General features: G+C 43.6%; 1 protein-coding gene across 1 annotated transcript in view; it reads right to left on the minus strand.

The window, feature by feature from the left end:
- LOC306941686 (nerve growth factor-like) overlaps positions 1 to 5,572 on the minus strand; it is a 64,960-nt gene extending 59,388 nt beyond the window's left edge. The window contains exon 1 of the mRNA XM_079527286.1: positions 5,535 to 5,572. Coding sequence (XP_079383412.1) covers positions 5,535 to 5,546 — 12 coding nt within the window. The 5' untranslated portion in view covers positions 5,547 to 5,572. The remainder of the gene's footprint in view (positions 1 to 5,534) is intronic.
- Positions 5,573 to 13,483: the final 7,911 nt, after the last annotated feature.

The raw sequence follows: 13,483 nt of genomic DNA on the forward strand, positions 1-13,483 counted from the left end.
CTATAGCATCCCTTTCATAACAGGTGAAAATTCAGCAAAAGAAACTAGGTGATGGTTTGATACAGTGTCATGTGTCAGAGTCATGTCCAAGGTGATGGAGATGGTTGTTTTGAGTAGAATTGAGAGGTTTATTTTTTTCTGCTGACAACCAATTTGGCTTCAAGCAAAAACTTGGCACAGACCTCGGTATATTTGCACTAAAATAAATACTGGGTAACTATAACAGGCACAATTCCACTGTGTTTGTGTGTTTTATTGATGCCTCCAGAGCCTGTGGGCAGTATTATGCGTGTCTTAAGTACCAGGTCTTATGACTTAACTTAAGACCTGGAGGCGTGGTCAATGCTGTTTGGCCACTCAGAATAGCCAAATGGCATTGATCACGCCTCCAGGTCTTAAGTTAAGTAATAAGACCTGGTACTTAAGACACGCATAATACAGCCCACTGTGACTCATTCATAAAATTGTCCAAAAGTGGGGTCCCCAGTTACCTGGTTAGAATACAGGTTTATTGGTATGCACATCAGACACTGAGGGTGAAGTGGGGAAATGTAATATCTACTGCCTTCCACGTATCCAACTCTGTCCGTCAGGGGGGAATATTATCCCCAATTTAATTTAATTTATATATGAATAAATTATATAAATTATACTACTGATATCATTACTGCTTTGACTAACCCATAGAGTTTGTATAGATTCTCTTCCAAACTGTGGAGGCATTGGCGGACTTGTCTGCAAAACTCTGCATGTTAGACATTGAAAACCTGTATTTACTTTATTTCTTTCTTTTCTACTGTACTCTATGGGTTTTATACTGTGATGTATTTCTTTTTTCTGTGATATAGATGAAATAAAGTATTGATTGATTGATTGATTGATTGATTGATTGATTGATTGATTGATACACATATCTCACGACACGTCAAGTCCTATTTTCAGAGAAGAAAAAAGGAGCAGACCAGGTATAGAGCCCTGCGGAGTGCTTAACTAAACAAATTATTTTTGAGAGACTACATTTGCCGTGTGGAATTTGTGCTGGCGCTCGCAAAGCAATCACAGAGAATGCCGTGTGGAATCCAGCTACATTTATGGTGTTTTACAAGAATGGAGGTTTGATGGTCCGCTGCAGTCGACAGCTGGTACCTTGTATTAAAGGTGACTTGGGCGATTTGTCATTGAGAAACAATGAAGCAACACATAGAGCTTTACACTTTACAATCCTGAGCGCTCAATTAACCACATGAACCCTATCATCCTTATTGTGTGCATGTCATAATATGCCAAGAAACTGTCGCCCAAAAATACTGTAGCTGATCTACAAGCTTGTAGATTGGCTAGTTATTTGTGTAGAGGGAAAAAGGAGGGGACCAAGTATGGACCCCTGGGGAACCCCGGTCATCTGCAATAAGTATAGGGTTTAAGTGCTTAAACTCCTGTTGTACATAGAATACACTGTTTGTACAAAGTTAGGTAGCAGCTACTGGGGGAAAAAGACAAACGTTTCGGCTATGTAAAATATATCAAGATTATATGTACATTTGATGATGCTCTTGAATTTATTGTATTCTCTCCTTGCTCTCTTTTCCTTCTTATCCTTTCTTTCATGTTTGAAGTCTTTTTTTTATCATTATTCTACTGTTGTATGCTGCTGCATTGTCTGAAGGAAGCCAAACCAAAATAAGTTGTACTCTTATACAGTGTGTACTGTGTACTGTACACAAGGTAACAATAACGTACAACCTTGAACCTTGAATGGCATCCCTGTCTTGGGCACGATGGTCATAATAGGTGAACATTCGACATTCTGAACTTGTAGATACGTGTATTTTCACTATTTGACGTACAACAACGAAGTGGTTAAATTAAATGAATGCTGAGGATGTGGCTGTGTGCTGTATATCCACCAGAGTAGGCAACCATATTATCCCCTCACCCACCCTGGGTAGAGAGACCAGCCACACCCTGCATTCAATAGGGGCCTACAGGCTCCAGTATCAAAACAGTCACTCTCACTGTCATCTCCCTCCATCTCTCTCCATCTCTCTCTCTCTCTCTCTCTCTCTCTCTCTCTCTCTCTCTCTCTCTCTCTCTCTCTCTCTCTCTCTCTCTCTCTCTCTCTCTCTCTCTGAACCTCTTTCTCTCTCACTCTGTACCTCTCACTCTTTCTCTCTCTTGTTTACGCATCTTTGTTTCCCCCTGCCCTCTATATGTCTTGCCATCTCACTATCTGTGGCCCTGCGTGTGTGTGTGTGTGTGTGTGTGTGTGTGTGTGTGTGTGTGTGTGTGTGTGTGTGTGTGTGTGTGTGTGTGTGTGTGTGTGTGTGTGTTTGTGTGTGTCTTTCTCCCAGCTCCCTCTCTGACCTGAACGATATCACTGTCAGAGCCCCTGGCGCTGGGCAGACAGACATCCCACCCCTCCGCACCGACAGAGAGAGAGAGAGAGAGAGAGAGAGAGAGAGAGAGAAAGGAAGGATTGTGTGTCAGTGTCATCCTCTCCTCCTCTTCCTGGGAAAATGGAATTCCTTTGCGTTGGTTTTGCGATGCTGTGTGTGTTAATGAGAAACTTTAACAGGCAGTAAACAGAGGCCCTTCACAAGAGATGTAACGCAGGTGACAACTCGAGAAGGCTCAAGAATTCTGAACCCCCACACTCTGATCTGCTCAGACAAACAAACAAAAAAAAGAAACGGCTTGTGTTTGACAATTTCTGATGGAGTGTGTCTGTGTTTGATTGTGAGGTGTGTGTGTGTGTGTGTGTGTGTGTGTGTGTGTGTGTGTGTGTGTGTGTGTGTGTGTGTGTGTGTGTGTGGGTGCGTGCGTGTATGCTCGTTCGTGTGTGTGTGTGTGTGTGCGCGCGAGTGCAATGTCAGTGTGCGTATTTGTTCATGTGTGTGTGGTTGTGTGGGTGTGATGCTGTCAAATGTGCCTGGGTCCTTGTTATCTGCAGTCTGAAAGGGGAAACCCCAGACGGTGAACTTTGAACCTGCGGCCCACTCTGGGCTGGCTACGGGTGAGAAAGGCTGAGGAGGGGTGAGTGCTTTGGGCTGCGAGGGCTGGACCAGAGGTCAAGAGTGCACCCATATCCTCATGTTTCAAGGATTCCGACACATGGGACTGAGTCGTGTGTGTGTGTGTGTGTGTGTGTGTGTGTGTGTGTGTGTGTGTCCACAGCTTAAGTTATACTTAGTACTAACACTCAGTTGTGTGCGGGTGTCACGCTGCAAAAATAGCCGATCTACAAGCTCACTGTCGACTATTTTCGGTGTACGACACCAGTAGTAGAAGTCAGGATATGTGCGAGCATGAGAGTGGTAAATAGAACGGCAATCTGTGCTTCTATGTTTACTCCGACTAACAACAACGTCACATGTTTAAGGCAGTATCGCTGAAAGATTCTGTTGTTGGCAAGGTTCAAGGTTCAAGGTTTCTTTATTTTGTCTCCCAAGGGAGAAATTTGTCTTGGACCCCAAGGACCCGCCCTGCAGCATACAGATACAGATACAATACAATACAAAACAATACACAATACAAGACAACAAAAGGCAGAATCTTTCTTGAGAGATTCATAAAACCATGAAACCATGCAAGGCACCAACCTGCACATCAAAAGAGGTTCAAATGTCTTGCTCAAGGACACTTTGACACTAACCCACTGGGAACCGGGAACCTTCCGATTCCCAGGCCTGCCTCCTGAGACACTGCTGCGCCTGTCAGAGTGTAATATGCATACAATATGACCTTGTTCCTAAATGCAGCTTATTTACAATAAACAACAACATTGTTGCATGCAGCATGATCAGGTTTCTAAACCCCGGGGATTAGTCTAAAGCCTGAAACATACTCCACACACGTACGTGAACAAGGGCGACAACGGCTGGCCCGCCCGCCGGCACAAACGCGGACAAATCCCTGGTGAACAAAAGTAAGGTTTACTGTTATGTACCTGTGCGCACAAGACCAAATAAAGAGCCATGAACCTTGGACATATTACTCAATGTGCTGTCTATAATATACACCGGTGGAGGTAATAAAACCCCAGAGAGTTACATTTAAAAGTACACAGCCTGTCACAGGGATGTTAAGAGAATGTTAAAGAGGCACAGGCTGAAATTCCCAAAGGCCATCTTTGGCAAAATCTACTAATCTATCTACTCGGGGCGCAACAAAGCTCTCTTTAGCTACTGGAGATGTGGTGTACGACATGGATTTCTACACAGAGGACAAATTAATTCAATGTAAAATGTTGCGTTCAAGACAAGTGCAGGAGAGTTCGGAAAAAAAGGCAATTCTCCTGAATGCTGCCTTCGGGTATGGGATGGAAAAGGGGGGCATTTGCATTTCTCTCACCGTAGTAAATGTTAGATTCATGGTCTGGAGAGGACAGTTTTTTTACAGACGGGTAAAAGGGCAGGGGGTCTGTGATGTCTATGTGTGCACGTGCCAGCCTGGCCTGTTATATTCTGAAAGATACAGCGAGGGAGAACACAACTCAACTCATTCTGCGATACACGTCACGCTTAATGCGTCATGGGACGATTTTCAAGCGACACATTCCAGCCTGTAATGAGTGACGCGCAAAATCGATTTGGGTTCGGATCCCTCGTAGGACATGAAAAGTGCGAATTGCAGCTTTAAACACAATTAGTATTTTCATTTTTGAGGAGGTTAAACGATGGCATAATGCAGAGTTTAAAGTGTTTTTTTTCCCGATGCCTTACGAACATGAGCATGCTCACATCAATGCGATAATAAGCTTTGTGGTTGCGTCAGCGCGCTGATTAATTCGCTGCTGCAGTAGAAAGCATTCCTTCCCCGAGGGCCAAAAGTTTGTCATGTTTTCATGAGATTTCACATTAAGTGGCTTCATCTGCCACCACAGCACATTCCTCCAAAGCTACTGTTATTGTGTGCGTGTGTGTGAGAGAGTGTGTGTGTGTGTGTGTGTGTGTGTGTGTGTGTGTGTGTGTGTGTGTGTGTGTGTGTGTGTGTGTGTGCGTGCGTGCGTGCGTGCGTGCGTGCGTGCGTGCGTGCGTGCGTGCGTGCGTGCGTGCGTGCGTGCGTGCATATGGGCATGTGAGTGCGGTGATGTATACTACAGTGTAAGAATTTGTATTCATACACAATTCAAGCCCCTTTGCGAGGGTGTGCACGTGTGTGTGTGTGTGTGTGTGTGTGTGTGTGTGTGTGTGTGTGTGTGTGTGCTCGCGTGCGTGCGTGCGTGCGTGCGTGCGTGCGTGCGTGCGTGCGTGCGTGCGTGCGTGCGTGCGCATGAGGTACAATGTGGGATTATAATGATAAAGCACTAATGTGCTGTCGTCTCTTTACAGGTCCATAAAACCCAGTCAATGCCCGTATAGGAATGGAGATTTGTTGTGAGAGAATTTGACACGGTGCTGATTTACAGCACGGTATTTAGACTCCATGGTACAATCCTGGGCGTTAAAGGAGCACTTCACCCATTTTCAACATTAACTTCATATAATTGCTCCTAACTTATTAATAAAGAAAAGATGCATCTACTCAGTACTCACTCTGTGTCTCATTGGTGGGTTGTGGGAACGTTCAGAAACGATGCGATGCTCCCTTGTTTTCCTGGAACACCAGCATGCTGAAACAGAAGTTATTGTTCTTGCATGAATGAAGTGAGGGGCGCTCTTATCCTCGTATACATCATCATACATCATCTCATCCCGTCCAATCAGAATTTGCGTCCTCAGCTTCGTCATCAATGTCTGTGTTATGCAATGTTTGTGTTTACACAAACACTCAAAACTGTCCATTCACAGTCAATGGCATTTGATGTTTGTGTTGGGACAAGAACTGTGCTACATACCGGTACACCAAAAGCTGGACATAGGAGGGGCTAGCGCCATTCAAAAATCATGGTGGCTGCCACATTCATTGCATATTGACTACCACTACGTTGTGAGACATGGATACAGTGTGTTAATATAAGATGAAATCAGTAGCCAGATGTATTTATACTGGCCACATGACGGCTCACGTCGTCAATGTTTGTCTAACTGCTGCCCTAAACAGACATTAAAAGTCCATAGACTTGCCTGCCATTAGACTTTTGTTAAAAGTGCTCTAAACAAACATTTAAAGTCTATATGACGTCATTTCAAAAGCAAGGCATTGGAGGGGCCAGTGCCCCTCAAAACATAACACTCTTGAAATGACCCGACGTGCTTACTGATGATACATCTACTGGTAGGCAGGTTTCTGAACTGTCCACAGTCCACCTCTGAGACACCAATTATACGTTAAAGGTGGAGTGCCACAAATGTTGTATTTTTCCAGTTTTTCATGTGTCTATGAGGTGACAGTACTTCATTAGTTTTTATGTACAATGGTGTATTAACTTTGTATTTAGGGTTTCTTCCTGGAGGCTGAACCCTTGATAGTCAAACGGGCCAATGAAATAAACGGTAATATAGTGACACCACACTATCAGCCCCTCCCCTAACCCCTCCCCCTTTATCATACAACTACAGCTGTGGGTACGGCTTCAGTTGGATCACCACCCACCAGGCAAACCAGGCATACTTAATGAACTGGTGGGTGTGCCCACATAAAAACAACATTTTAACAAATACTGTACACTTTTTTGAAAAAATGATACCTCCTTATATAACAATAAGAACTGATGATCATGTTTTAGGGTGGAAAAGAATCACGGCACTCCATCTTTAAGGTATAATCAGAGTAATATAGTAAGAGAGTGGCGACACTAGCGTTGACTCCCTCTCAATGGGATAGTTCCAGCCATAGGAGCAATGTTTGGAACTATAGCCCATAGGCACCCGCTTTGCGGCGAGATCAAAGCGTGTTGCTACTCTACACTCTGGGTATAATGAAGATAGGATGACAATTGGTCCTTTCATCTCTGAGACAGGTATACAGGCCTATTCCGTTTGTACCCTGAAGAGTTAACCCATTTTGACCTGAGATCAGATTCTAAAAATGTCTTCTACATCTACAATGGGACAGTTTTCTGAAAAGGCTATGTTTCTATGTCAGTCGTTCTTCGATTTTTCAAAAATAGCAGACCTACAAGCTCGTAGCGCGCCACTCGGTGGCGCGCTATGAACTTGTAGATCTGCTATTTTTCAATAGCTTAAAGCATAACATAATGCTAACACCAAAAGGGGTTCCCGCCTAAAATTGGTTAAGACTTGTGAAACGGGACATTTCGCAAACCGAGTTACTCACTTTGGTACTTTAAGTACATTTTGATGCCAACACTCTTGTACTTTTACTCAAGTACATTTTTAATACCGGACTTTTACTTGGGAGTATTTCTGCATTGCAGTATTAATACTTTTACTTAAGTAAAACATGTGTGAGTACTTTCACCACCACTGCTCTGGTCTTGTAAGAGTAGCCTCCAGATGACACAGTGCGGGCCGCAGAGTAAATCTGTTCTGTCTCTGTACATCCAAACACTAAACACCAGCCTAATCTTCAGCATGGCTCTTTAACAGCCGGATAATCTGTATCGATGCTATCTGACTGCGAGAAGCGGTTGGACAGGTTCCTCCTCACCACAAAGACACAGCTCCAGGCCTGCTCACATCTCTACTGCTTATCTGCACACCCACACACACACGCACGTGCACACACACACACACACGCACATACACACACACACACACGCACACACACACACATAGTGCGCACACACGCACACACAGTGCGCACACACGCACACACAGACGCATGCACACAAAAATTTGAACTCTCAAGAAATAAGCGTGTATTGTACCTTCTTGTTGCACACACACACACACACACACACACACACACACACACACACACACACACACACACACACACACACACACACACACACACACACACACACACACACAAACACGCACACGTGCATTCCTCATTCATCTCACTCATGACAGTGTTGATGTTGTGCCTCGCTGGTTCTCTGAGCGTCCTGCGGTCGGCCATTTTGCGGCCCACTGCAGGCTGTGAAGGCGATCTTATAGATTACACTGTGTTCTTACATGTTGACAGATGGAGTGCAGAGATATAGCTTCCAATAGAGACTTGCAGTGTTTGTGCGCACGTGTGTGTATGTGTGTGTGTATGCGTGCGTGCGTGCGTGCGTGCGTGCGTGCGTGCGTGCGTGCGTGCGTGCGTGCGTGCGTACCACTTGCACACGACACTCCCACCCAGAATTATCATGTAAAACCCATCAAAACAAATGTTGTACATGACAATACAACAACACTCACAGGACTAAGAGTCAAAAAGTGCTAGATAGAAAGGTCACGGGGTCACTCAAATAACCAAGGTCTTTTCCTTCCAAGGTTCAGAGTGCCAAACACGAGAAAGACCAGATTTAGTTTTCAGTGGTTTTACGCTAGATGGCGCTCTTCGCTAACTGAGTCACCGTTTGACCATCCTTGAAAAGCATGCAGGAAATTAACCGCTGGTTGCGGTTATACAAAATGTATGTTTCGGGTGAATCAAAATAAGATCACACAGCCGGTTTACGGCCCGTGAGTTTTTGGTCTTCAAAATAAAAGTAGGGGTTGTGAAATACATCTGGCAGGGAATGAAAGACAAGTTAAACAACAGCAACATGTTTTGACCAGACTGGGCTTCATCTGGCCAAGAGTGAGCAGTTCTTTCTCTGTCTCCAGTTTTTTTAGCACGCTTTTCTCTTTTCTCCAAAAGTTCATGTACATTATTTACAAAGCTTGGCCGTGCCATTGTGATGTGAGGGTGCAAGGTGTACTGTCCTTGCAGTATGGACGGACGTCAGAGGTTAAAGCCATGGTTCATATAACTTTAATTCTATGAACCTTGGCTTTAACCTCTGACATTGCAGATGATTGGATGTCTCACATGGATTGTTGTTATATCTTACACAAAGCATTCCGTTACACAACTTTTCTATGTCGTCATAGTCGGGACGAGACCTTGTACAGTATGTCCAAAACCTTTACTTTTCAAGAAAAAACTAAACTAAACATATGTGTTGTTCCAATAGATCCAAAGTATCTTATAGTCACAAGCGTGACTACCTTTTTTCACTGAAGAAAACTAAATAAAAACTAAGCTATAATGACTATTATGTCAATTAAACAAAAAACTAGACAAAATGTCTGGGAGGGACCAGCCATCACTGGACCAGCTATATGTCAGCAAGAAGAAGAAACAGCTGGTTTTGACCTGCATTTTGGTGACCATATGGGCACACATGTGTGTGTGTGCATGTGTGCGTGTGTGTGTGTGTGTGTGCGTGTGCGTTTGTGTGTGTGTGCGCGCGCACGTGTGCCTTTTAGTTGTTTTATGTTTAAAGGTTGGGGTTAGGATTAGGATTCAGGATTAGACATTTAGAGACTATGGGCTCCAATTTCGTCGCCGCCATTACCCGAGACGTGGACCGCAACTTGCTCTGTCCCTTAATGGTATTTTGGTCAAGCGTCACCCGCTATCTTTTTTGCCGACACCGGTATTTGCGCCTAGAGGTGTGGTCATGGGCGTGTTGGCACGCTTTCCCCTAAATTGCTATTTTGGTCACACACATTTGGGAAAGCGACAGTGGAGTTTAAAACCACCCGTAACTTATACCCGTAAGCCGTGCCAAATGAGTTTGGTAGAGCGGCGCACGCCTGCATGAGATGTCCTTGGAGTCCTCTCCTTATTCTCCTATACGCATCTCTTTGTAATTTTCCTAGAATCAGTAAAATTGAGTGCATGCATGCCACTTACTTGTGTCCATTGTGTTTATAATTGTATAGTCAAAGACATTATTTGGTTTGTGCCATGGGCATTGTGCGGCGGTGCGCGATTCCACACATTTGTTCGTTCAGTTTAATCCAATTGACCGACCTTTCCTTTTCGCTTGATACCGTTTTGTAGAGACGACCTACACGGACGATCTATATACCGAATTAACTTTGTAGTTTACATAGTACTTTGAATTTTAAAAAATTAGCAAGATTTGAGCGAGTTGTGACTCAATGAAAAGACGAGTGTTCTTGGCTCTGTGCGGGTGGAGAAAAAAAAGAACGGCACGAGGGGGCGGGTGGGGGGCGGGGTGCAGCACAAGTGAGACTTCAAGGCAGCAACGCAACACTCTTCCATGGGCTATAGACCGTAAGGCTATGAAGCAATATAGCACTAACGGGCACCGGATAAGGGATCTCTTAAAGGCAATGGCACGTGGACTGGTGATTGGTTTAATTATTGTAACGCCCAAACCACACCTATGCATAATATAACGGGTAACGGAGGTGTTTTAGGGATTTAGACAGATAACCAAAATACCAACTTTAGTGGGGGAACACCCCTTCCCCACTGCTAAATCCAAAAAACAGTGTATTTAGAAAGATCAGACGAAAATGGAGCCCTAGAGGTTCATGGGTTAATATTGGAGTTATGCCTGATTTATTATATAGTTAGTAACACGACACTGGATAATAGCCGATCTAAAGCTTTTAGATCTAAAGCTTTTAGATCGGCTAAAAGTTTGCAGAATTTTCAGCAACTTTCAAATGCATTAAATACAAACATGCGCACATGTGCGTGCGTGCATGCATGTGCGTGCGTGCATGCATGTGCGTGCGTGCATGCATGTGCGTGCGTCTGTGGCAGATGAATGGCCGTTCATCCATGTGCATTGTGTTGAGTCTTCCTACAGGCTCATCATCATGGCCTTCGTGGTGCTGACGCATCCCAGAAGCCTCTTCACTCATTGACTCCTCTGTCCCCTTTCCTCCCACACCCCCAACGTCACCACGCAGAATCCTGCTATTGTCCACAACCACAAGGACGGACCGCCGTGTACTGTACATACATACTGTACATACACGGGCCTATAGCAAACATCCCCGGCTGCTGCTGCTGCCGCAGTGGTGATGGAAACAGTACTCACATGTTTTAGTAGTAGAGCTATCAATCAGTGTTGTTTTCGTCGACTAAAACTAAGACAATTTCGTCGACAAATAAAAACTAGACTAAAATGTTAGGAAGGGACTAGTGGACAAGAGATCCAGTATAAGTAATTTTACACTTGGTTGCATGCTGAAAATAGCCGATCTACAAGCTCACAACTTGTAGCAGATCTACAAGTTGTGAGCTTGTAGATCTGCTATTTTCAGCAAGTGAAAAAACAGTCATTACGACGGCATCAAAGCCCGCCAAAATACATTTTAGTCGACTAAATCAACTGTAGATTTAGTCGACTAAAATCTTGTGATATTTAGTCGACTAAAACTAGACTAAAACTAAAACATTCCAGGTGACTAAAATGTGACTAAAACTAAGTGAAAACTATTCAAGAGACTATGACTAAAACTAAAATAGAAATTTGCTGCCAAAAACAACACTGCTATCAATACTGCAATGTAGAGTGAATGTCCGGAAATCAAAATGCACTTGCGTAAAAGCACAAAAGTTTTGGCCTCAAAATTCAAAATGTAGTAGCCTACTTGGAAGTACCGAAAGTAAAAAGTACTCATTATGCAGAATGTCCCATTCCAAGTTTTCACATGTGAAAGTGAGCTTGTAGATAGGCTATTTTCAAATTATTGTTGGCTATTGTCAAAATTGATATAGGGCATAAGTGGTTAATATATGTTTTGTAATAATAATAATCAAAATCTATACAAAGTAAAAGTCACTAAAGTTTTCAAATAATTGTAGTGGAGTGAAAGTACAATATTTGCCGCTGAAATATAGTGGAGTAGAAGTAAAAGTACTGAAAATTGGAAATACCCCAGTAAAGTAAAAGTAGCTCAAAATTGTACTCAACTTTTTTCTGCATTGGATATACATTCATGGATGTTCCCACTGCTCTACTGTTAGACATCTCTCAAACTCTCTCAAAGGAAACCAGACATCTCTTTAAGGCCTTAAAGTAGGGTGTGAACGTACTGTATACTGTATGTGTGTGTGGGTGTGTATGCTCAAGTGTATTGCATCTGCATTTTGTGATAATTTCATGTTTAAGGTTTTTAACCTTTTAGCCTCTCTCACCATTGTTTCTGCCATGATGATGTCCCCATTCGTTCAGAAAATCTTTTCCCCCCAGACATTTCGCCATTATAGTACAAATGTATCAACATCCGGTTGGTCTTGCATAGATTCTACATTATCTGTCTAAAGCCAAGGATGAGCGCGGTTTAGATGAAATAGGCTTATTTTTTTTTTAGCTCATTTTTATCCCATGAGTTTGTAACCCATTTTTCACCCCTGTGTGCAATTGTCTAATGTTATCCTGTGCTCTACACACCCTCCGTCAACGTGGGGAGAGCAACGGACTTGAGTGCATGAGTGTCCAAGTTGCTCCTTTATACCTGACAGGGGGGAGTTTCCCTGGTTGGACGTAGCGTGTACGTTATTCCAACCAGTTCCTTTCCCCTCCATCAGGAGGCAGTTTAGAGACAAGGATTACTGCATGTTTTTTGTGAGGGTACCTACCCTAGGGGACACGGGGAGAACATTCAAACTCCACACAGAAAGGCTCTTTCGCCAACCCCGCCTCGGGTATGGGCACTGATGATGAGGAGAGGACACGCCAGTGCCCACAGCGTCCCGAGCGGGAATCGAACCCAGTACCTTCTAGCTGTGAGGCGACAGCACTACCGACTGTGCCAACGTGCCCCCATTAAAATAGGCTTCTGAACAGTGTACATCCAAGAGGTCCTCGTTGAGTGGAAAATCATGTACTGTATGTATGCTTCAAGTGTGGATTTCTCCAATACGACATAGATAACTATATATGGGGGTGAATATTTCTAATCTACAGTACCAACAAGGCCTTTCTTTACTAATAATTGTTAACTAAATGTTGCTCATTACTGATTCATGGTGGTAAAGTACAAAAGTGCTTATCCTCATTATACAATCAGAAGTCCATGTACAGTGCAGTAACTCCATCCCCAACTTCACATTTTTTGCAAGAGTTCTAAACAAATTGCATATTCCCCACGGCACTCCCTCTTTAAGGCTAATTTATCTGCATACAGTAGGTGATAAGCACAACACTCCTTTCCCATACACGGTTATCTTTAGTCTATGTAATAATCGGATGTCTGGTCCTGTGTCCATTATGATAAGGCTTTTTTGATAATCTAAAAACAAGTGAAAGGGGAATGTGGCTGTATTGTCAGCAGCGGTGGTGCTAAGTTGTTTAGTCAACGTCCCACAAAATCACAGAGCATCCACTTCTCGTGTCCATGTTCTCAAAAGAGCTTTCTACACTTTGGTTTGGAAAGATAAATGGTTTGGAAAATGGTTTTGGAAAGAAGCACGCTCAGCCCGGACGATGAACCACAACACAACCCTAGCTAAGTAGCTGTGTCTGCTGCTGGCAGTCGTGACTCAACCGACCGCAAGCGACTCAGAGTCAAATCCTCCTCAGTGTTGAATGTGATTTGTAAATCAGAAGAGTGTGCAAATGTCACCAAAAGGACATGTGTGAGGGTCAGAGTTATATGAACACTGAGGA

This window comes from Electrona antarctica, assembly GCF_951216825.1.
Source record: "Electrona antarctica genome assembly, chromosome: 2".
In the NCBI taxonomy this organism is placed as follows: Eukaryota; Metazoa; Chordata; class Actinopteri; order Myctophiformes; family Myctophidae; genus Electrona; species Electrona antarctica.